The sequence below is a fragment of the Haliotis rufescens genome, unplaced genomic scaffold (assembly GCF_023055435.1).
Source record: "Haliotis rufescens isolate VD_foot unplaced genomic scaffold, xgHalRufe1.0.p SCAF_4, whole genome shotgun sequence".
NCBI classification, from domain to species: Eukaryota; Metazoa; Mollusca; class Gastropoda; order Lepetellida; family Haliotidae; genus Haliotis; species Haliotis rufescens.
The window spans coordinates 39,120,968-39,146,904 of record NW_025964112.1 but is presented as its reverse complement, the minus strand read 5'-3'; the positions used below and the strand labels follow the sequence as shown (position 1 = coordinate 39,146,904).

At 40.9% G+C, this 25,937-nt stretch overlaps 4 protein-coding genes across 4 annotated transcripts; all 4 read right to left on the bottom strand.

The window, feature by feature from the left end:
- Positions 1-608: 608 nt before the first annotated feature.
- On the bottom strand, positions 609-8,185 carry LOC124134664. The gene is made up of 7 exons (XM_046499606.2): positions 7,808-8,185; positions 5,017-5,224; positions 4,492-4,635; positions 3,235-3,567; positions 2,527-2,787; positions 1,806-1,931; positions 609-1,666 (listed from the first exon to the last, which is right to left on the bottom strand). Exons 1-7 carry the CDS (start codon positions 8,132-8,134, stop codon positions 1,095-1,097), a joined length of 1,971 nt encoding a protein of 656 aa, XP_046355562.2. The 5' UTR covers positions 8,135-8,185; the 3' UTR covers positions 609-1,094.
- A 907-nt stretch (positions 8,186-9,092) lies between these two features.
- On the bottom strand, positions 9,093-12,392 carry LOC125372459. The gene is made up of 3 exons (XM_048382531.1): positions 11,968-12,392; positions 11,044-11,169; positions 9,093-9,898 (listed from the first exon to the last, which is right to left on the bottom strand). Exons 1-3 carry the CDS (start codon positions 12,143-12,145, stop codon positions 9,741-9,743), a joined length of 462 nt encoding a protein of 153 aa, XP_048238488.1. The 5' UTR covers positions 12,146-12,392; the 3' UTR covers positions 9,093-9,740.
- A 213-nt stretch (positions 12,393-12,605) lies between these two features.
- LOC125372320 lies at positions 12,606-13,610 on the bottom strand. The gene is made up of 2 exons (XM_048381781.1): positions 13,576-13,610; positions 12,606-13,005 (listed from the first exon to the last, which is right to left on the bottom strand). Exons 1-2 carry the CDS (start codon positions 13,580-13,582, stop codon positions 12,623-12,625), a joined length of 390 nt encoding a protein of 129 aa, XP_048237738.1. The 5' UTR covers positions 13,583-13,610; the 3' UTR covers positions 12,606-12,622.
- A 1,922-nt stretch (positions 13,611-15,532) lies between these two features.
- LOC125372262 lies at positions 15,533-16,919 on the bottom strand. The gene is made up of 2 exons (XM_048381563.1): positions 16,534-16,919; positions 15,533-15,757 (listed from the first exon to the last, which is right to left on the bottom strand). Exons 1-2 carry the CDS (start codon positions 16,861-16,863, stop codon positions 15,533-15,535), a joined length of 555 nt encoding a protein of 184 aa, XP_048237520.1. The 5' UTR covers positions 16,864-16,919.
- Positions 16,920-25,937: the final 9,018 nt, after the last annotated feature.

Below are 25,937 nucleotides of genomic sequence, written 5' to 3'. Positions count from 1 at the left end.
GCTGCGCCCCTCATGGTTTCTTCTACGGACAATATTTTATCGCACGATAAACAACTCCCACTCGTCTTTTATTTCTTAAATAACATCAACTCTTACCGTAAGTGGCTCGTGCATTGCTTTAGTGTAATCACATGCAGGTTTGGTCTCAGCAATGCAGCCACGGTCATCATCAGCTTACGATTTGCTCTCTTCAATCGCCTGTGATAATGAACAGAACCAGAATTGTTGAGGTCATTTCTCGTATAACTACCAGCAGAAGATTTGGTGTTTCGTCAATGAATACGTGCTGAGTAGGCTTCTTTTCCTGCAGGTTCTCTTTTCTGTCCGGAGTGTGGATGATTTCATCACCGGATTCATGATGAAAAGTTGGTCTGAATTAAGCCGATATTGTTGGTAATGTCTGAGTAGTATATATTCTTTGTAGACAGTCCTTTTGTACAGACCGTACAGAATGACGCATGTACATTATCTTCTGTTTTTGAATGAGCAGGGGAAAAGTAACTGAGCTTCATATAAAGTGGTTTATATGTTATGTTATTGGAAATAACAACATGATATTTGGTCATTCATGTGATCAATGTTTTATCATAACAAAATCAGTGACATAACCGAGATCTGGTAACAGAAGACAGAGCGACACGCCCTTGGTACAGACAATAAATATAAAATTAAGTATATTCGTATTTACTGACACGACCTCAAACACCTCATGGCATAACTAATACTGACGGCTTTTGATTACATGTACAGTATTTCATGACATTGAAACGTCTTGAATATTCATTATGAATGCAACACAAAAGCACCACATACATATTGTCTTTAACCATTTCAGAAACGTTTCGGCAGATATGTTTGTTTTTGTTATAGCCATAACCATCGAGGCAGCCCAAAATGTTACTAGCATTACAAGACCAAAATCATGATCCTTTTCATTGTAGTTAACTGTAGGAACACTACTACTCGCGTTACTATGTTCGACAATGTTACCAGTGTTGTTTTCATTTTATCCATGATATAGTTATATTGATTATGTTATACATGAGCGAATCAACATTTCTATCGTAACACTAGTTTACTCTTATAGGGATGCATCAATCACCAGCGTCCTTTGTCTCCTCATCACCAGGATCCTTTGTCTCCTCATCACCAGGATCCTTTGTCTCCTCATCACCAGGGTTCCCTGCCTCCTCATCACCAGGGTTCCCTGCCTCATCACCAGGGTCCGCTGCCTCCTCATCACCAGGGTCCTTTGTCTCCTCATCACCAGGGTTCCCTGCCTCCTCATAACCAGGGTTCCCTGCCTCCTCATCACCAGGGTCCGCTGCCTCCTCATCATCAGGGTCCTTTGTCTCCTCATCACCAGGGTCCTTTGTCTCCTCATCACCAGGGTCCCCTGCCTTCTCACCACCAGCGTCATCTGCCGCCTCTTCGACAAAGTTCCCGACATTGTCCTCTGCCTCCTCCTCATCGGGGTCCTGTGCCTCCTCGTCGCCGGTGTTATCGGCGCCCAGCACAAAATGACGGGAGACAGCCTCATGACTTAGAGGCCGCCAATGCATTATCAGCACCCATGCAATGATGGCACCAATTCCAGCAGTGGTCAGAGACAAACCAGCAAAATACAAGGTTCCATTTACAGAGGATGTTTCTGTCACGATTTTTTCTGAAATAACAAACACAAACAGTAGTAATTTGTGATAGTGTATCAGTGTTGGCTTCATGTAGCCCCTGTCACTATTACACTGTATCCTACCTTACAGATGTACATGGATCCAATTGCAGAAACACAGAACACTACCTACCCATAATGGAGCTGCCGATAAGTCCTCCCATCTGATCAAAGCAGCACAGCACTGGTAGGGTCAGTTTCAAGTTGGTTCTACCCGTGGTATGGACCATCACTAGTGGTATCATTACTTGGGAGAAAACTGGAACATGAATACAATTCATATGTCTGCAAGTCTTCATTTACCTCCACCACAGTGATTGCATTTAGACACAAAACATGGTAGGAAAGTGCTGTCACAAAACTATAATATAAGTGTGAGAGAGTGTGTGGGTTACGAACAGACGCTCAGTTAAATTTATCCCGGCGCGTCAGCTTGATGTGGGAGGAAGCCAGAAGTAATGCAGGACTTAGGCGTTTATCAGTTTGGTGAAACCTGCGACAAAGGTTATGGTGCTAACAAAACAAGGATGAGTGAGTTGGTTTTAAACGCCGAATATGAGTTATAGCATACTGTGTCAGAATGATATGGGAGGAGAGCCCGAAGTTATGTAGGCGTTAGACGTTCACCTCTTTTGTGAAACCCACGAAAAATGGATGGTACTGACTAACCTAGAAACATAAATCTGGGATTCGAACCCACGATCACAGGTTTCTGGTGCAGCTAAGGGAGGCTACAATGCACAACGAATTACGGTGTCTCACACGACTGTGGCACCTCTGCCCCTTAAAACTAAAATTATAGAATACATAGTGAGTGCACAGAGTATAAGACGTACACTCATCAGTTTACCCACCAATGACTGCTCCAATCACGAAGGAAAAGCCAACCCAGAAACTACCAAAAGTCGCCTGGTGGAACATGGTGACAAGGCCGACAGCTAGGACTGATATCCCCATCAATAACAGAGCCGACTCTTTCAGACTTTCCTTCTGGAAATTTCGGAGGATCAGCAGAACAATCAGCACGATAAACTGACTGACGAAGAGGACGGCAGATAAAATGGACGATTCTTCAGAACGGATGATTTTGATCGAAGGTAGAAGGATTGACAAACCTGTAAGGCAGAATCCATGAGGGTCATTATCCGACACTGGACAACATTACTATATGCTTATGTCTTACAACTATGAATTACATTACCAGGCCAATACGACGAAGTAACTAAATGTGTCTGACCCGTTCGTATAAAGTTGTCTAAAGATAAGCAACCGACCAAAGGTTTTAAAAGTTTCAACAGGTTTTAATTATAGGAAAAAAAAAAATTCTATTCAATAAATAACCTAATATTTGCTTTTATCAACCCCTGTTATTTGTTAAATTTATTACAAATGACAAGGTCAGTGTGAAGATGACAATGCATGGTCAAACATCCATTTAATGCAAGAGGACTTTGCATTTCAGACCAATGGCAACTGGGTAGTGGCAGATAAGGGATGTAACTCAGATCATTGGGTCACGCGAGGACCCTGGTTCAAAGTTATAAATTCATTTGAAAACGTACCCATAGACGCGACAACTCTTATCGAGATAAGGAAATAAAACGGTGGGTGTTTGAAGAGCTGGGGCATATTTTGCTGGGTCTGTGAGTTCTTCTGTAGAAACCTTCCAGCGACAAGACCTGTCACAGCAATTATCTCAAACAGCCTGGATGTATCAGACCCACCCCGTCTATTGTATTGATATTGTATCAAGTCAAAGCTGCTGAAAATGATCCTAATGACGTTCCCAATGATGAAGCTGGTGTAGCTGATGATAAGAGCGAGAGCGGGTCGAGAGTTTAGATGGTCGACGGTAGCCACGACACCAATAGTCCGAAGAAGACCCACAGTGAAACCTGAAATGGATTGAGAAGGGCGTTTATCAAGGTAATATATTCTAAGACAATTTAGCAATAACGTCACGACTACCTCGTGCAGTCGGTCATGTAAAATATTCTAGCCGATCTTAAACTTTTAAAAAATCGTTAAAGTTTCAAGTGTTTCCATTCCACACATTACACTAACTGATTGAGACAGTTAACTGCATTTCAGTGAGTAGGTAGGCCCCCCTTATGCCATTGAGTGTGTGAGTGAGTTTGGTTTAACGCCGCTCTTAACAGTATTCCAGTTATATCACGGCGTGTCAGCTTAATGTGGGAGGAAAGCCCGAAGTAATGCAGGTCTCAGACGTTTACCACTTCGGTAAAACCCACGAGCACGGGTATGGTGCTGAGAAACCTAGAAACATAATCTGGGCGAACCGGGATTCGAACCCACAATCATAGGTTCCTGGCGTGTCCAAGGGGCGCAACTCTGCACATCGAATTGCGGCGCCTTAGACGACTGGGCCACCCGTGCCCCCTTATGCCAATGAAAATGACCATTCTGTATAAGCATTTAGAAATGGGTGTATCTTTCCTTTAATACACTAATCAAATGGGTACTAAAATGTGTACTAAATTGTGTACTAAAATGTGCCATGTCTTTAGCAAATACTAATCGATTGACAAAATGCCCTTTTGTCATATTGAGTTTCACGTGAACACACGGATCATTTCTGTTAAAACGTGTTGTTTATTACAAATAACCGTGGAATCCACATAATAAATCATATAACATTCACCAATTAGGCGTACAGCAAAACGTTCAAGGACAGGTCGCTTGTATGTTTAGTTGCATTTATAAGTTTCCTATGTCTTGGTTATATGAGGTCTGTTTCTGAACAATAAAACAAACTCAACAAGGTTTCATTTGGAAACCATACAAAGACTTTGACAGACCTCCCATGATGCTGAATGAGATAGTCATGACATGGCCTGTGGTTGTCAATGACGACGAGATACAGGAAAAGATGTGTAGTACACTTCCGCCCAGGGCGACCTTTCGGAAGCCGTACCTGATCAAAAGCGGCGCACAGGAAGCAGCTGAAATAACCACATATGTGCAATATAAATTTTCTTTATTTATGACAAAATGCAAAATATGACAATATGTAGTTCTGTCTTGGCGCATGTTGGGCATTGGTAAGTTACTCAAATATAAGTCTGGCGTAAATATAAGTCGACAACAGATAGAGATATGGCGATGTTTACCATGACTTATTCAGTGTAGATGGACCAATCCAGTTATGTTGACAGTGGTTAAAGCGGCAACTCGTAAATTTCAAGTCATTGGTTCAATTCCCCAAACCTGTACAATGTGTTCAGCCCATTTCAAATGTCCGCCGCCGTGCTATTGTTGAACAATTGCACAAAGTGACATAAATCTTGATCACACAGTTATCTTAAACAAAATGTACTGTGTACCTGCAAGTGCAGAGAACAAACAAAATAGGTTTAGTAGCATTCCTCCATCTTCACTGCCTGCTCTGTTTGAGGTGATATGAGCAACAGTCAGGAAGAACGTTCGGAAGAAGAACCCAGCTATGATGTTGACTGTCACGCTGGCAAATATGGGAGCGAGAAAAACAATGGACTTCTTGCACTTAGCTACTGCGCTATTCCTCGATGTAAGCTGAAATAACGAAGAAAAAATGTTGTCATCTGTACAATGCCAGAGCTGTCCAAACGACTTTGTTACACATTTGTCTCATCTCATTCCCTTTTATCTGATTCGATCCTATCACTCTGTTACTAAAGGCGGTTACTAAAGGCGATAACAATTTCACCTTATATGGTGTTTTGATGTTTAGATTGGTTAACGCATGTGTGAAAGTATGAAATATCTCTTAGGATAGCTCTCCTTCACACATGATCACAAATGGTCGTTCCCATATTGCAAGCAATGTTTATTACGTCGTTGCTTCCGTATATATACAAATAGAATTAAAGTTTCTCGTATTTGTGTGCTGTACATGTAATCTTCATGAAATCTATGTTTCATACAAAGCAGGAATAACGAAACCCCGAAAAGTAGAATCTTTTGCTGACACAATTGCCATTTGTACTAATGCATGTAGTGCTAATTATTATATTATACTGGTTACGATTCACCGTTTGATAAAGACACATACTGCCCAAAACTACATATATATGTGCATATACGTGAGTAAATCGAAAAGTTCGTGGCCTCATCAAATTGCTTCATAAGAAGTTATGGATTGATAACTGCATATGTTTTTGAGAATTTGACAGATGTGAGAGAAACTAGTACTGCGAACATGGGGGAAACTGAGAGACGACCTGAGATCAAGTACCTGCATAAAACGGGCATGTCACCAAAGGAAACACACGAAGATATGAAATAATAGCGACAAAACCTTTTCCATAATCATAAGAAATCTCCATAAGAAAGAGTCCACTGTACGATTCCGAATATATCATAAGCATGTGTTTATAAAATAGTGATTTCAAAAGGAGTTTAGCAAAACGGTGAGCGTACCCTGCCTCACCGATGGCAGCCGTTACAAACACATGTAAAGGCAAGTCAAGTGTTATACACTCTTCAAAAAAAGAAACGCATAGGTGTTTTGAGAATTCCATTTAGATTTTTTCCCCAGCAATCGTCATAAAGACAATTCTTATGTTTGATTCCCGTTAATCATGTCATGTTTGTTGTGCATTGCGCGCAAACGCATCTCAAAATGGTATTTGTAAACGTTTATCAGCTAAAATGCAAAGGATGCACGGAAATTGCTTTCAGAAAAAAGTTTTCAGCACAATGCACGTGCAAATTGCTGGAAACAAGAGTAGAGACACTGACTATAAAAGACCGTACAAAATTCATCAGTTCATTACGAATTTTCTGACGTGAACGGAGATCGAAAAATGCCAAGATTAACTGCAGCTGACCGAAATATCGCCATTGGACGTTTGGAAGCAGGGGAGTCCCAGTCTGACGTTGCAAGACACTTCAACGTTCACCAAAACACCATATCTCGACTATGGGATCGATATAACCGCACTAATTCGACTCAAGATCATCCCAGAAGTGGAAGACCAAGAGCGACCACCCCTGCTCAGGATCGGTACATCCGGTTGCATCACCTTCGGAATAGGTTTGCTACACCAACGGACACTGCAGGACAAGTGCGTGGTATGCGAAGAATTTCCGACCAAACCATCAGAAATCGTCTGAGGGAAGTGGGAATTCGAGCGAGACGACCAAAAGTTGGACCATTCTTGCGACGTCTACACCGTCAACGACGTGTCCGGTGGTGCAACTGCAACAGAGTACAGGCATGGGATCTCAGGAACTCTCGACGCGTTTGGTTCATCGATGAGTCACGTTTTCTTCTTGGACGACAGGATGGACGACAACGTGTATACCGACGTCGACATGAACGTTTTGCGCCGAAATGCGTTCGACAGGTGGAGCGATTTGGTGGAGGGAGTATCATGGTGTGGGGAGCCATATCCTACACGGGTAGATCACAGTTAGTGGTTGTCCAGGACAATCTTACAGCAATCCGATACATATACCAAATTCTGCGTCCTCACTTCCTCCCAACTTTAGACCGCCAGAGGGAGCTGTTCCAACATGACAACGCTCGGCCCCACAAAGTTCGTGCAACAGTTGATTTCCTTGTTAATGAGAACATCAATGTCCTTCCATGGCCGTCCAAATCGCCTGATCTCAACCCGATTGAACATTTGTAGGACGAACTTGATCGACGCGTCCGTCAACGTCACCAGCGCCCCAACACACTGGCACAACTCGCCAACACCTACAGGAGGCATGGCGAAGAATTCCCCACGAAAAAATCCGACGACTTGTGCAATCTGTGAAAAGGAGGTATCGAGCAGTGACGGCTGCAAGAGGTGGTGTGACCAGGTACTGACCATGACGTCCCCTTGTGGCTACACATGTGCAATGACTGAACTGAATTAATGCTGACAATGACGACAAGCTTTGGTTGATCACTGTGTCTAATTTCATTTGATTGTGTTCACGCATATTCTGTGTAGATACTTTTACATCTGCTTAATACATATCCTTATTTTTTAACTATGCGTTTTCTTTTTTTGAAGAGTGTATTTTCGTCGGTTCTAATTGACAATTCAGGGTATCGAATACTCAAAAAATCTGAAAATATACAGTCAATCCTAAAGTAAATTTTGACATCTATGCGTTAAAAACATATATTTCAACTCTTACCGTGCGTGAGTCGTTTATTGCTTCAAGGTAATCATACGCAGGGTAGGTTTCAGCAATGCATTCATAGTCATTATCAGCTTCCGACTGGCGTTCTTCTGTCACCTGTTGATAGGCAGAGGCTGGGTTGACGTCGTCAATGTGGTGATATTCAACAAAACCAGGACTTCTGTGGTCAATGCTAGCGTAACTATCAGTAGTGGACATGGTTTCGTGAATTGATTCGTGCTCCGTAGGTTTGTTTGAGTGTAGAGTCTCTTGTTCGTCATGAATAGGGAAGATTTCCTCACCGGATTCATGATGAGAAGTTGGTCTGAATTCACCCGACATTGTAGCAAGTCTTTAAATAGCTGGCTTTACGGACGTTAACATGGTGTGTTTCGAGATGAGCCGGAGGTTTTTAGTTTACCTCAGGTTGCGGAAATTGTACCGGATGCTAAAACAGAGTTTGAACTGAACTTGGGATTAAATATGTATATAGGACAAATGACACATTTCCTAGGTCAAAGGAGCAATTCAAACATTTCAAACCTGTACAGCTGAGCAGCATTTTTCCCTTCGTGTCTGGGTGAGGTGAGGTGAAATGGGGTTTAACGTCGCGTCCAAGATTATTGCACTTATATAGCGACGTGCATGCACGTGTGTGTGTGTGTGGGTGTGTGTGGGTGTGTGTGTGGTTGCTTGTACTAGTCCGGACTGATGCCGATTTGTAGTGCTAGCTCACTGAGATACCATGCCACAGTTTAACATGAATACCCCACTCAGACACAGTATAGTCACTCAGAGCCGACCAGTCCTTGTTTTTGCCCCTTAATGTCGAGCGCCAGATAGGGTAACAACAAGTACCATCTTTTAACGTCTTTTGGTATGACGGGGCACGGGATCGAACCCCGGACCTTCCGCTCTCCGGGCGGACGCTCTACCATTAGACCACGGAGGCGGTCCTTCGTGTCTGGCCACATAATAAGTGGCCTTACATCTTGCAGGAAGATTATGTTCGCAATACAGAAAACTAAGTTTCTGATTGGCCAATAACTGAATTCGACAATATTGACGAATAAAATTTGAAACTAGATCTGATTGAAATTCCATACGTACCAAGGTTCTTATTTACAGACCGCCGTCATATAAATGGAATATTGCTGAGTGCGGCGTTAAACAACAAACAAACACAATCATATCAAGTGCTTTGTCAACTGAAAATAAGTATCTACATATATGAAAGAAAAACATTTTAATTCAAGGCGATATATCCAGTACAGAAAACATACCATTAAAAGTAGCTGGTGGCAAAATATCTAAGGTGGCTCAGCATCAGACAAAAATTATAACACTGAATATTTTCCTTTCTGACATGAACTCAAGCACAAAATAGCATGACTACGTTCCCGATACAATGTATCAAAAGAGCTTCTGAAAAAGTAAGACGACAATAGTTTCAAGCCAGAAAATTGGTAATAATATTCAAACATTCAAAGTGGTATTTACAGTACAAAATGCCAGTGACGTTGAGCATATGTACACAAAAACGCTCTAGATACTCATAGGGCTTACAGTTACAAACCATTTCAAACAAGTTTTGGCAGATATGTTTGTTTATTATAGCCACAACCATCAACGCAGCCGGAAAACAACAAAATACATTGAAAGGTCAATATCATAGTTTCTCGTTTTCACTGTAGTCTTATAAGTATATGGGAAAATAATACTGGCGTTGCTATTTTCGACACTGTCACCAGTGTTGTTTTCCTTTTGATCCGTGATATAGTTATAATAATTGTGCAGTTCACGAGCAAATCAGTGTTTCTATCGGAAAACAAATCGTGCAACACCAGGTTATTCTTTTACAGGTGCATCAATTGCCAGGATCCTCTGCCGCATTCCTCGCGCCAAGGTCTTCCACACGGTCATCTGTCTCCTCCACACCAGGATGATCTCACTCCTCGCCGGTGTTCTCGACAGCCTCATCACTCAGATTGGGCCATCGTTTCATCAGCCCCCATGCAGCGATGGCACCAACTCCCGTAAGGTACAGGGACACTCCAGCAAAATATAAGCCTCCATTCGCTAAAGATGTTTCTTGTATGAATTTTGCTGAAATGACAAACACAACCAGAATCCTTAACTAAAAGTGGTCATGTTTGATCCATCTAACAAAAATGAAAGATGTATAATTTGTTCCTGTAAGTGAACCTTACAGATTTCGTTAGGTGAGCGTTTGGGGTTTTTCATATCGTTGTGGGTTGAGTTAGTTTATATATTTCGCGGATCACCTATGTGTAGCTTGTATTATCCAGACGTGACGTGTTAACATTATTATTAAAATATATTATTCTGCTTTTAATAAAATAATCCCAGCAACTTTTACCATTTTCATTGTACGTCAAACATACATCAAGATTTGGATAGTAAAAGAAAGAGATAGATTTTAAAATACATATTGAGCCGTAGCGATGGCCTATATTTCAGAAATATAACGTGCCGAGCCGGCTCCGTAATGGATGCACTTAAATAACTCTGGAAGACTGATGTGACACTTACAAGTCTCCCAGACAAATAGCATACAAACCATGAATAAGAGTCCTTCGAAAGAGAAAGTACCGTTAGCTGTAAAGTTAAGTCTACAGTATTATTCTACTGGACCACCTACAGAAGCTCTCCTGCAACACGCTGAATAGAAAGGATGATATCTCTGAAAGAGTTTTGAATATCATACGTACATCTTAAACTAAGATAATGAATACGTAACATCTCTAAATAAGCCTGAAATCACACTATCCACAGTTGAGTTATGCTGTACCAGTACTGTGTAAAAGGTCGAAGGAAGGATTAGTATTCATGTTAACAAAAAAGGATTGCTAATTATCATTATCATGTGTTCGTTGTCGACCAGTAAATGACTTTCTACTTACTGCCCTTCATTGTCAGTGGCAGGGGTCATGGTATTTATGATGGACTACATGGACACAGGAAATATACCATTTTTCAAAATCAAGCAGTGATACTGTAGATATGATTTTCTCTGTGGCAGTTCATCTATGATTGAAACTTAAACTCATTTCTTTTCAGAAGTGTGTATTATAAACAGTATCCACATGAAGGTTAATCAATACACTACATTGTACTTATAATACAGACAGTATTGTGTGTTGATGTTGATAGTATGTGTTGGCTTTATGTTGGTTCGTGTTTTACAAGTTTACGTAACTGACGCTGAAGAAACACGAAACACTACCTACCCATGATGGAGTTGCCGATAAGACCCCCCATCTCCTCAAAGCAGCCCAGCACTGGGAGGGCCAGTTTCAAGTTGCTTCTACCAGTGGCGTGGACCAATGCTAGCTGTATCATCACTTTAGACAGCACTGGAATATTAATACAAATCTCAAGATGTAAGTCTTCATTTACTTATGTGATTACTTTTAGACGAACACATGACAGTATAAACGAGACATCGCAAAATAGAACTAAAGTGTGAGTGAGTGATTTACAGTTTACATCGCTTTAAACAGTTTTATGTATCACGGCGAGTCTGCGTGATGTGGGGGATAACAGAAGTTATGCAGGTCTCAGGATATCAGCTTGGTGAGCGAAATGGGTTTAATGCTGTTGGGAACAGTATTTCACAGTGTGTCAGCTTCATGTAAAAGGAGGGGGCACGAGTGGCCCAGTCGTCTAAGGCGCCGTGATTCGCTGTACAGACTTGCGTCCCTTTGAATGTGGGTTCGAATCCCGGTTCGCCCCAATTATGTTTCTAGGTTTGTCAGCACCATACCCGTGCTCGTAGGTTTCACCGAAGTGGTAAACGCCTGAGACCTGCATCACTTCGGGCTTTCCTCCCACACTAACCGTGGGATATAGCCGGAATACTGTTAAAAGCGGCGTTCAACCAAACTCACTCAGTCACTCATTTACTCACTCATCACCGATGTGATGCAGGTGTTAGATATTTACCTCTTTGGTGAAACTCATAAGCTCTGGATGGTGCTAACAAACCTAGACACACAGTGAAGGCGAATCTGGAATTCGTACCTATGATCACAGTTTTCTGGACGCTATTCTGCACGGCATATTACGGTGACATACACAACTGTGCCACCCCTGCCCCCTAAAACTAATGAAAACTTAGTGCGTGCATAGAGTACACTCACTGGTTTACCCACCATTGACAGCTCCAAGCATGACAAAAAAGACCGCAACAAACCCGAAACTGCCAAAAGCCAACTGGTGGACCATGGTGACAAGGCCGATAGGTAAGATCGGTATCCCCATCGATAACAGAGCTGACTCTTTCGGACATTCCTTCATGAACTTTTGGATGATCAGCAGAACAATCAGCATGATAAACTGACCGAAGAAGGTGAAGAGAGGCAGGTAAACCCTTGCAGAATGTATGATTATGAATGGTGGCTGAGCGAATGACAACCCTGTAAGACAGAAAAAGATCCATCAGTGTTTTTAGCCTACACTGAACAACTTTCCTATATGCTTATAACACACTACTGTGAATTACGTGACTAGGCCGTAATATGCAGTAGCTAAATGTGCTAGACCCGTTTCTGTAAAGTCTTCTCAAGATTAGGGACCGATAAGTTTCTTGCAAATAAAGATTTTAAAGTAATATGAACACTTTTCTATTCAATAAGGACAAATAAAATTTGCTTTTATCAACCCCTGTTATTTGTCAAATTCATTACAAATACCATGGTCAATGTCAAGATCAGACATTCATTCAAGGTTTAAGGTGAGAGGATTCTGCTTTTCGAACCAGCGACGAGTGGGTTGTGGCAGATAAGGGACGATTTGAAACGCACAGGTTCACCCAGCACCCTGATTAAAGTTTAGAAATTCATTGTAAATTTGACTAAACATACCCAAAGACGCCACAAGTCTTATCAATAGGAGAAAATAAAACGGTGGGTATGTGAAGAGCTTGGGCACATTCTGCTGGGTCTTTAAGTTCTTCTTCAGAAAGCTGCCAGCGAGAAGTCCAATCACAGCAGTTATCACAAACACAGACATGGCGTCAGACCAATCCTGTCTACTGTCTAGATAATTACAAGTAATCAAGACGATGCTGCTGCTGACAGCACCAATGAGGAAGCTGGCGTAGCTGGTGATAAGAGCGAGAACTGGGCGAGTGTAGAGATGGTCCACGGAAGCCACGACACCAGTCGTCCGAAGAAGACCAACAGCAAAACCTAACACAAATTTCATAAAACATACGCTCGTAAGTCAAATAGTTTAAGACAATTTTTCAATCGCGTTTGGACCCCTTTTGGAGTACATCACTTAATTATATATCTTAAACTTTTCAAAGCCGTCCATAGGTTCAGAATGTTTGTCGTCACAGACAACTTACTGTAACAGAAGATAAAAGAGTGAGTGAGTGAGTGAGTGAGTGAGTGAGTGAGTGAGTGAGTGATATTCCAGCAATATCACGGCGGGGGACACCAGAAATGGGCTTCACACATTGTACCCATGTCGGGAATCGAACCCGGGTCTTCGGCGTGACGAGCGAACGCTTTAACCACTAGGCTGCCCGACCGCCCCGTGAACACAAGGAATCACTGTGTAATCCACATATGACACGTACGGTTCATATAACATTCTCAAGTTAGGCCTAAAACAAAATGTTCAAGAAGAGACCGCTTTTGTGTTAAGTTGCATTTATTCCTAGCCTTTGTCTTGACTGTGTGAGGTTTGTATCTGGAAAGTTAAACAAGCTCTACATGGTTCCATTTGAAAAACATTTAAAGATTTGGACTAACCTCCCATGACGTCTAATATGATAGTCAGGATATCGCCTGTGGTTGACAACGGCGACAAGATACTTGAAAAGATGAGTAGAACACTTCCGCCAAGAGCGACCTTCCGAAAGCCGCATTTGATCATAAGCGGCGCACAGGAGGCAGCTGAAATACACCACATATATGCAATATAAAGTTTCACTATATATATGTAAACATTTGGCAATTGGACTAGCCATATAAAGAAACTGGGCACGGAGAAAATATACTCTGGATTGAAGCAAGAACAAAATGATGCAGACGCTTTAGCAGCTGAATGATCGGACCATAAGAAAATGTCAACGGGACCTGGACAACATCTCTTAAGATGACGTCAGAAGATCAAAATGGAGTAGGGGGTCAAACGACAAAGTCACAAAGTCAATAACGGGTATGACCATCCGGTGCGTGAATCACAGCAGTGCATCGGTGACGCATGGAGTCCACCAAATGGACATGGAAGGCCTGGGGAATGGCCTGCCATATCCTCCTCAAATCCTGTGCCAAGTCACGGACGTTATCTGGAGGATGTGGAAGACGACGCAGACGGCGCTCCATTTCATCCCACACATGCTCTATTGGGGAGAGATCTGGAGAATTTGCAGGCCATGGCAGTAACATGACATTGTTATGGTGAAGGAAATCCATTGCGACCCTAGCCGTGTGAGGACGAGCGTTGTCCTGTTGAAATGTCAATCCCGGGCCATGACGTTGCAGGAAAAGAATGACCACAGGCCTCAGAATCTGATCTCTGTAGCCAACACCGGTGAACAACCACCAAAGGGGTTCGGTGCCGTGCTGTTATCCCACCCCAAATCACCACAGAGCCACCTCCAAAACGATTCCTCTCCACAATACAGTTGCGTACATAACGTTCTCCCAAACGCCGGTAGACACGTTGGCGCCCGTCACTGTGGGAAACGTTGAACCTCGATTCATCTGTAAAGACAACATTTCTCCACCATACTCGAGGTTGGCGAACATGATTTCGACACCATCTTCGACGGTTGACTCGATGACGGTGTGTCAGGATGGGACGTATGGCAGGGCGTCGTGGTCGAATCCCGTACTGACGTAAACGATTCCTGACAGTGTTGGGATGGATACGGCGCAGTCCAGGAATTGTCTGGGACGTCGTTACTGCCGTTTGGAACCTGTGTCGGAGATGTGTAACTCGAATCCATCTGTGCTGTCTTGGCGTCGTTACTCGGGGACGTCCTGAACGTGGGTGGTCGGCAACGTCATTTGTGTTCTGATAACGCCTCACCAATGCCGATATCGTGTTACGATGGCATTGGAAATGTGTTGCCACCTGTTGTTGCCTCATTCCCGCTCGGATTATTCCAATGGCTTCATGACGCTGTGCAGCTGTCAATCTTGGCATGATTTGCTTGTGATATGCTTGTGTCTGCGCCTGAGAAGTTTTGAATTTTTGAATGACCACAGATCATACTTTCCAAAGTGACAGCGAATTTTGAGTTGCACATGCTGTGTACAGCTGCACAGGATGCACGTGCAGTAACACATTGCACGTCCATAGGCCCCCATCAATGACGTCATATCGCATGGCACGTGCATGAGCGTTTGAATGTCTCCAATAATTGCTGTGTTCAAACCTATATTTCATATATGGACGGTGGGCCCTTATATCTATATTTTCTCCGTGCACAGTTTCTTTATGTGGCTAGTATATAATCCCTGTCTATTGACATTGAAAATTACAGACAGATGTGAGGTTGGTTACCATGATTCATTTAGCTTAAAGGGACTAATTCGTAATTGGGACAGTGAATAAAGCGCTCACTCGTCAATCCAATGTCCCGGGTTCGATTCCCCTACACGGGAACAATGTGTGTATCCCATTTCTGATGGATGTCCCCCGCCGTGCTATTGCATTGCTGAACAATTGCATAAAGCGGCACCAGCCATAACCACTCATTCATCTTAATATACCTGCCAGTCCAGAACACGCCCAATATATGTTTGGGATTTTAACGTCCGGGTCCGTCTCTTCACTGAATGCTCTTCTTGAGATGACAGGGACAAGAAACGGGAAGGAAAAGAAGAACCCAGCTATGATGTTCACTGTCACACTGGCAAATATTGGACCAAGAAAAGGCATGGTCTTCTTACACTTATCTACAGCACTGTTCCTTGATGCAGGCTGAAATAACCAAGAAATAGCATATTAATATTTGTACTATGTCAGTGATGACATTGCGACACACTGGTTTCCTTCTGTTTCTCTATTTTGGTTCCGTTCCTGAAGCAAACTGGATTTCTTCTTATATTTGTGTTATGGGTTATGTTTAGATTGAATTGTTTGATAGGCATTACCTAGAAGTTGACGGATGACAAAGTAGACACAATTTATGGATAATAACTTCTTTAATATTGTAATATAAGTTATGTTTAGATTGGCTAGCAAATGTGGGCTTATGAATTAAATATCTCTTATGACCCCTTTTCATGACATAGTTGTTTCCGCATACAAATTGAATTGAAGTTGTTCGTATTTTAGTACTATGTATGCAATATAAATGAAGTGCTATGTTACATACAAAGAAGAAATCATGAACATGAACACAAGAAATTTGGTATTAACATGTATGTAGTACTATATATATATAACTGAGAAACGACCTGTGATTAATTAAGTACATGCAATGAGAGGGTGAATGAAACAGAAGAAATCCCTGCAGAGGTCATGATGGAACGATTCAGATGATATCACTGGCACACAAACCGGCACCCGTCACAAACACATGCAAAGGCAATTCAAGTGTTTCAAATGAAATATCCTGCCATCGAATAGTCAATGAAACCCACAAATCTAAACAAATCTGACGTTGATCTCCCACATGAACCGAAACAAATTCAGTGAATCTTTAAATAAACTTTGTAACCTATGCCATAAAAACATGCGATTTCAACTCTTACCGTACGTGGCTCGTTCATTGCTTCAATGTAATCATACGCAGGGTTGGTGACAGCAATGCATTCATAGTCACCATCAGCTTTCGACTGGCGTTCTTCTGTCAGCTGTTGATAGGCAGAGGCTGGGTTGACGTCGTCAATGTAGTGATATTCAACAGAACCTGGATTACTGAGGTCAGTGCGAGCATTACTATCGGTAGTAGATTTCGTTTCGTCAATGGATACGTGCTCAGCAGGACTGTTTTCATCCAGGATCTCTTGTCCGTCAGGGGTACGGGTGATTTCATGATGACCGAGTTCATGATGAGAAGTTGATCTGAATTCAGCCGACATTGTTGGTAACGTCAGTGTAATATGTGTTCTTTGTAGCCAGACCGTATGTTGATCACCTTACTTGGAGGCAATGAACGACAAAATGAAGTCGTTACACCATGGTGTGTTTCGGGGAAGTTTCATTTAGTTTTTGGTTGAATATTCATATGAATGTTTCATTGCTGAATAGTTTCTTTTCGTTGTCGAAAATGTACCCGGATGTAGTGTGACTTCGGTTTCACTAAGGAAAGGTTTGCTAATATTATGACCCAAATGCAAATGAATTATTTCATGTGTATTCATTCCAGTTTTGTTTTTGTTGTTGTTTATTTTAAGGAAATATTAAAGTCAATGTAACCCTATTTAAGTGAGTCAACGGATGGACACCTGCAAATTCGATAAGATTTTTCAGGGAATAGAAATTGAATAATTACTTTTTCTTCTTGTATACTGAGCAAATTGAATGTTAAAGAATCTCAACCCCAAGGATCGGACAATTCATGTGAATCTTCGCATCTATAACATTGCCGCCATATACTTCTATATAGCTAAGACGTGTCAACTGAGGACAGTAAAACAACTAGTATAGTATCAAAGAAATATTTTACCGCTAGATACCGCTATTCAAAATATTGTCTATCGTTTGTTTAACTGTAAATTACTTACTGTAGATATGCACATGTCTATATATTTATGTATATATGTACATGTAAATAGGGTATGTCAGTTCTAGGATCAGGTCACTCTAGAGTGATTCAATCCTAGCGCAACAAGAAAATGTTGCTTTCATAGCTTTAGTTTTCCCAAACCGACAGGATTGATCTCAATATACAGTTTCAATAAGCAAGGTTTACAAGTTGTGGACTGAGATAAAACACGAATTAACACCACAAGTACTCTCGATACGTTAGTAAAACGTTTTGATGCAATTGCTTCCGGTATCATATTTTGTTTGTAAAAGTGCATGAATAATTCAGTGTGACATTAAACTTCAGTTAGCCCAATGCCACTAGATATCTAAAAAACTAACTTACGCGCTGTATCTCAATATACAGTTTCAATAATCAGGCTATGCAGTCACAAGGTTTTGAATGTAAAAAATAACGATTGACATATTGACCTAAGAATTTGCCGCCTACAAATTGAGGACGCATTTACAGATATGAAACAAGTCACTACATTTCAACAGTGTTTCTTAAACTGCAAATATGATTGTAGCAAGTAAGACTGGCGTGGTTGGCTTCATTACTGCTAATTATTCAGGTTTCATAGGTGCAAAATATTATTCTTATTGTAAACTTTTTAGTGAAGTTTTCATAAAGGAGTACACACAAACATCATTAGGATGTGTCAATCTAACCAGGAACGAGATGTCACAGAAATACCAGGGAATGTCATTGATTTTAGCGCCCTGTCTATATTCACATGCATTGAAGGAGATTAAAAACAAATAGCCGTTATTATCAGAGCCCTATTAAAGCTATCTGAACGTACTGTCTGGCCAAATAAAATGGGATAAACAGCAATAGTTTGGCTATAAATTATCATGTAGTATGGAGGAAGGGAAAATGTATCAGTCAAAGTTTTGTCCATACGGTTACATGTTTTCGATAATACTAAAATTTAGCAAATGTTTTTTATATAAAAAAAATACTCATTGGCAGATGAGATGTAAGATTATGTAGTATTACATCTCGTCTGCCAATGTTGATCTAATCAAGCAATAGACTGTTTTAATAAGGATCCAATCAGTTTGTCACAGCTGTTTAATCCTTTAATCCAGCTGTACATCAGCTGTGTGCTATTTGTTATTTTTACTGTACATTTGGCTTCATCCAATTAACTGTATACTACCTGTTATCTATTACTTGTTGTTCTCAATGTTAATCTGCTGCTTATCACAACATGTCATGCATATATACGGTTTATCTTCGGTTTGCCACAACCTCTACACCCAAGAAGCAAACACAAATCAATACCCTCAACCCCAAATAACCAGCACCCGCAGGATAACATCAAACAGAAACGGCAAAACGGTCCCTACCTCAATCGTTATTGTAAACTTAAAAAAACTGCTAAATTTCCTGAAGCCCCTAAACACATCTCTTTCGGTGCCCACACTAAACTAGAAGTTAAACCATACATCAAACAGGTCAAACAATGTTCTAACTGCCTAAGATATAACCACACGGCCACCCAATGTACATTCAAAAAAACTAAATGTAAAAAATGCACATGCGCTCCCTGGTGCATCCATTGCAAATGCATAAAACATACATCACTCTCAAACCAGTGTCCGCACAGACATGCCCTAACACAACAGGCCAACAAACACATAAACATAGATTCGTCCAAAATCCAAACAAGAAAATATGCACCACCTACATCCAAACCTCTCCTCCCCACACCACTCTCAAACACCACACACAAACTCACTGATTCCCTCTGGGGCAACCACATAGAAACCGCATCACATCCACATCCACACATCACCTCACACAGCTACCTACCAACTCCCCCATAACATCAACACCCGCATGCAAAGCAAACAGCAAAACCACAGACACACAACGACCCATAGCCAGACACTATACAGCCCACAAGGCAACAACACTTCCCCACAAGCAAGCACAAAAATAAAACTCAAACACTGAGGAAACCACAGCTACACCCAACACGCAAGCACAAACTCAACCCCCAACACCACAAACACCTCCACAAGCCTCCCCAATGGAAACTCAAACAATAAAAACCAACCTAAACGACGAAGACGAGTATTCTTCCACCGAGGAAATAAATGAAATCACTTTCTCAGCCCCTAAAACAAACAAAAACTTCAGGCGCAAAAATCCTCAATTAACTAGCACTAAAACTCTTAATAACCTCACACTACTCCTAGCCTACATAAGCAAAACTCACCAAATGCTAGTACTAAAGCGTTTTAATATAGAAGATAAAAAAGATAAACACGGAAAACTCATCTCAGAATGGATAGAACAAAATGACCTAATACTTCTAAATAACAACCAACCTACTAGATACGATAAAATACACCACAAAATGTCGGCTATCGACTTAACCATATGCACCCCAGATTTAGCCCAAAGTATTCAATGGGAAGTACACGGGGTACCACTAGGTAGTGACCACTTCCCCATAAATATAACTATAGGAGACGTAAACATCCAAACACCAACCCAAAACCAGGAACCTAAATTCCACTACAACAAAGCCGACTGGGACAAATTTCAGGAAATTTGCAACCAGGCTAACCTAGCTGACCTAGAGAGTAACGACCCCGAAATCTACTGTAAAAACCTCACTGACTATATAATAAACGCAGCTAAAAACTCAATTCCCTTCAAAACAACCAACATAGGCAAACCCTCGGTTCCTTGGTGGAACGAGGAGATAGAACAAACTAGACGTAAACGCAAATCCGCATTCAATAAAGCCAAACGTGACTTCAAACACCTAAAGATAGCACATGAACTAAATCACAAAGTACAAAGCTTAGTTAAAACAGCTAAAACTAGAGACTGGAAATTTTTTTGCGAAGAAATTAACCATCATACAGACGCCAGAACAGTTTGGCGCAAAATCCACGCCATTAGGGGCATTAAACGTCATAAAAAAACTCCCAACATAAACAATTCAACAAACCCCACTGAAAAAGCTAATAACCTAGCAAATCACTTCTCGGCCGTCAGTAGCAATAGCAACTTCAACCAAAAATTCCAGGAACAACTAAAATCAGAAACCAAATTTACCAAAGAGCCAAAAGATAATAACCTAGAAATTAATCTCCATTTCACAATGGAAGAACTACTCCACGTCCTACAAAATAGGAAAAAGGGCACAGCCCCAGGCTTAGACCTTACTTCATACCAGATAATTAAACAACTACCACCCAAACTACTCCAAACTCTTCTGAAACTCTATAACCTCATATATCTAAACGGACAGGTCCCATCACCTTGGAAACAAGCCCTGGTCATACCAATCCCCAAACCCAATAAACCAGCTGACCAGGCTAATTCATACAGACCAATCTCCCTAACTTCTAACTTATGCAAAGTAATGGAAGCAATGGCCAAAAACAGGTTACAACACTATTTAGAACAAAACAACATAATAAATCCAGACCAAAGCGGTTTCACTCCTGGACGCTCAACCTTAGATAACCTCGCCCGACTAGAGCAGGACATTAAAACAGGCCAACTTAACAAACAATATACTACAGGCATCTTTCTAGACTTCTCCAAAGCATTCGACATGGTTTGGCATAACGGGCTAATACAAAAACTAAAAAAAATAGGTCTTAAAGGTCAAATAATTAACTACATCCAAAGTTTCCTAACAAACCGCAAAATCACCGTGGGCATAGACCAAACGCTATCGGACCAATGTCCCCTAGAAAATGGCACTCCCCAGGGCAGCATCCTAAGCCCAACACTCTTCAAAATTATGATTAACGATCTATTCGAGGGACTATCCCCCAAAGTAAACACATCAAAATTCGCGGATGATGGAGCCCTCTGGATCCGCACTAAAAGCATTAAAATGGCCCAAAACTTACTACAAAAATCTCTAAATAAAATACAAAAATGGGCTGACAAATGGGGCTTCTCCCTAAACTCAGAAAAAAACACAGGAAGAGTATTTAAACACAAAAATATGCAACCCGCCTCCCTAAACCTCCAACTAAACAACAAACCAATCAAATTCCAAAAACAAACCAAATTCTTAGGATTAATCTTCGATGAACATCTCACCTGGGATGCTCACATTAAAAACCTAGTAACCAGATGCAGCAAAGACCTAAACACGTTAAGATGCCTAACCGGCTCCAACTGGGGGGCCTCTAAAAACACCCTCCTCTCACTCTATATATCACTAATTAGATCCAAACTAGACTATGGCAGTGCCATTTACGACACCTTAAACAACTCTCTCATTAAAAAACTAGACTCGATCCAGTATCAGGCCCTAAAACTAATCACACGAACTCAACATGGCACCTCCTCCACTTCACCCCAGGCCTTAACAGGAGAAATGCCACTTAAACTACGTAGGGAACAACTTACCCTAAACTTCTGGGCCGCGTCCCAATCAAACCCTCTAATCGGAAAGTTAATAAAAAACAATATTAGCCCTAGAAACCAAGCCCTAGCCCGGAAACATCCACTACTTACTCCAATTTCCCAAAGAATAACCAATTACCTAAATGAAAACAAAATAAATAATCTTAAACAAAACAATAAATCATCCAATATCTTCACTCCAAAACTTAAAATACCAAAAATAGACACAACACTAGCCGATACACTAAATAAACAGACCGACCCTAACATCGCTAAAACCGCCACACTGGCATACATACATGAAAATTGGCCAAATTGGTGTCACATATACACAGACGGATCCTCAGATCCGATCTCAAAACACACAGGTTTCGGAGTCCACATCGCAACACCAACCAAAAACACACTTTCTTACCGACTCCCAAACAACCAATCCATATTCACGGCCGAACTAATGGGCATGGCCTCAGCACTACACAATCAGCAATCTAAAAAACACCAAAAAATCCTCATTCTAACCGACTCCCTCAGTGGACTACAAGCCCTCAAAAATAAAAACACTAAAAACCGACCCAAACTAATAACTCAAATACTCAATAGCTCAAACAACTTAACTAAGGCAGGTAAACAAATAGAGTTCATTTGGATCCCCGCCCACGTAGGAATCTTTGGAAATGAAAAGGCAGATAGAGCAGCAAAACTATCCCTTAAACTCCCAGAAATAAGCTTAAACTTACCCAGCTCAAAATCAGAAATCAAAAGTGTCACTAAACAAAAAATCAACAAAAAATGGCAAAATATATACCAAAACTCAAATAGCCAAATCAGGAAAGTACTAAAAAAAACACCTAAATAAACCAAAAATACTACACCCTTCCAAAAAAAATCGACAGAATAATTACTAAACTACAAAAAGGCCACACGAAACTAAATAATCACCGTAAAATAGCTAATCTACACACAACAGGAAACTGCCCACATTGCAAACAACAAGAAACACAAGAACACGTACTCATTCACTGCACACACTACCAAACACACCGAATAACACTACAGACCACCCTAAATCTTAAAACCGGACTTACACTAGAATCAATCCTAAATCCACAAACTAAATTAGAAAAATTCAAAGCCTTAGGCATATACCTAATAAAAACAGGACTAATTAGTCGCATTTAAACCCCAAATAAAATATTACAACCAAAACTACCTTATCTAACAACCACCCAACACACACAGCTCCTTTAGTTCGTCCCCCACCCACTCTTGGCATTCTTTCCAAATCTCAAAATTTCAAAATTACTATATAAGCAACCCCTAAAGGGTTGCACAAACTCACTTTTCCCCTTTTTGGAAACACATTAAATGGCCTGGCCTGGCATCTCAGTTCACGTCCAGCTTAGGGACTGACACCAAGGTGCACGTGAACCTAACTCAGCCTGATTTCGTATAATTGATAAGGTAACATCGGAATATAACTTTCAATATCTAGTTTGTCAATGAGGGTTGAGAAGAATTCATTTCGATCATTTATGATTTATAAAATATTCACAATGTAGAAGTACATGTCAGCCACATTTACAACATTCTCTTGATGTAATGTGTCGGGAAGCTATTTGAAGGGAGTATTGGATCCAATATCTAAGACGAGGATAAGTTAGTGCTAGTTTCCATAATACATGAAGTTTAAGTTTTGAGTGTACTGACCTGTATCTGACCACATCCTCGGTCAGTGAAAGTCAGCGTTTCTACCGATCTTCCTCATATAAGGATATTGCATCACAAACGATTTTTCTCCATTCAATTTTCCAAGGAAATATTCCAGTACTGATAAAGTTGAAAAAGACATTTTTAAGGTTATATTTACAAGCAGTTAATATCATTGTGTTACATATGCAAGTGCTAGTTTTGATAGTATGAACATTGACTGAGGCTTAGTATGCACATATAATATGTTTCGTAGCATGAGTTTGTACACAGTCGTCCGAGGAGTAGTAGCCTGCATTTGTCTATATATATGTCCTGTTGGTGTTCACATTCCTAGATTCGCTAGGGTTGAATCAGTTGATTATTATTGGTCTACAGCTTGAATGACTCTTGCAAAGTGCCGTTGAGTATTCTCTATCTAAATAGTATCTTTACCGCGTATGCCGCTTAACAGCTCACACGCATAAACAATAGTAGAGAGAACTATTCGGTGCCATATTTTAAAACATGCAACATCCAAGCGACTTGACTGAGCTTACTGTGCGTTTTGAGTTTTGCGTTTTGGCAACATCGCGCCATCATATTTGTACATGTAGTGCAATGTTTAGAATGACTACCCTATATGTTACACTATCGGATGTTGCAATAGGAACACTACCCAGCTGAAATTTGAAGGGATTATGTTGGGAATTCAATCTAATCAATATAACGTTGTGGCTTTTATTGGTATTGTAAGTTAATCTCCGGTCATATGAACTCTCTGTAACAGTGTAAAGAGCATCCTGTAGACCTACAGATTTGGCGCTGACTAAAGGCGTGTCTTGCATTCTAGGACCAGAAGTTCCGAGTTAAGAGAAGACGAGATGAGATGCAAATATACATTGGAAATGTTGTGTTTCTACTTGTCCGGCCTACATCAACACCTAGCATCGCCTCATCACCACATACAGACACATCCACAACCACCTTCCGAACCAATCAAAAAGTACTAGTGGACAAGTTCCTGGCTAGCGTGAAGGATCAAGTGAAGCGTGACAGCAAACCTGCATGTATCCCAACAATATACGAAGGAGAGCCTTCAGGTTAGTTAGAACAACAATATTATCATGTACAGTTTGGGCAATTGGTTCGTTTCTTTGTAAAGGAAATCAGATATTTTGTAGTTATAAAAATAAAATTATAGAAGATGACGAAGTTGCAATTGATATAAAAATGATATATCCCAATGTACAATGGAAATAAACGTTTTGAGATGACCCACACCACCTTCTATTGTCTATCCGTGTGGTCGCATGTGGCCCTATGCACAGCGCACACGTCTCACATCAGGTGAAGTTAAGCAACGTCGGTTCTCGGAGAGTAGTTGGATGGGTGACCACGTTAAGCAGCTTGACTCCTGAGAGTTTCTAGAGCTTGGGTCCTGCCCCACACTGCTGCCTGCAGCACATGTGGTGTCACCTTAGGCAAGTGACTTTGTTCGAAATGTGCCTCTGTTCACCCAGCACTGAGTGGGTACCCAGGTAGGATGAGATGGTAACCTTATAGCGCCTCACAGGGAGCTGAGAATGAAACTCTTCGGGCTTTCCGACTCCTCCTACATTTAACTGGAATACTGTTAAAAGCGGCTTTAAACCCAAAACACTCACTACACTACGAACACTCACTACATCGAAACGTCGCTATATGCAATAAACCAAAAGTTGTTATCCATAAAGTTGTACGCTTTCTTATTTACTGTTTACTGATGTTTGAGCTTGGTATAGGAAACGAAGTCGATTAAATCAATGCTATTTAGACCCGTTAATCCGACAGTCTTGCACTCTGATTCCGACACACCTATTTTTCAACGAATTGCTGGAATTACTTATTAATCAGTCTCGTTAATAATATACTTGCTTAACAATAAACAATTACTGCTTAAAATAAACAAAACAGGATTAATCACATGCCTAGATTACCTTAATCTCATTAAATCGGATACAAGCTCTCGCTACCAATGAAATTACTAACAGGAGGTCGACATTAGCCACTAAGGAAGCAGCTTTCTTAAGCATTGCCGCACTAGTTTCAAATTGGCGACTTCCATTCCAGACTATGCTTTAAAAATTATTTTGAAACAGTCATACAAGTCCATAACAGTAGTAATGTGTAGTATTGTGAGGTTGCATGATTAGAAAACATATTCCGCTAACAATGTAACATAACAAAATGAACATTTCCTTTTTCCTGTTTTAGTACATGTTTGAATCGTTATCTATCGTGTAGTTGTCAGATTTTCGATCACTAACGTTGATACTACTTAAT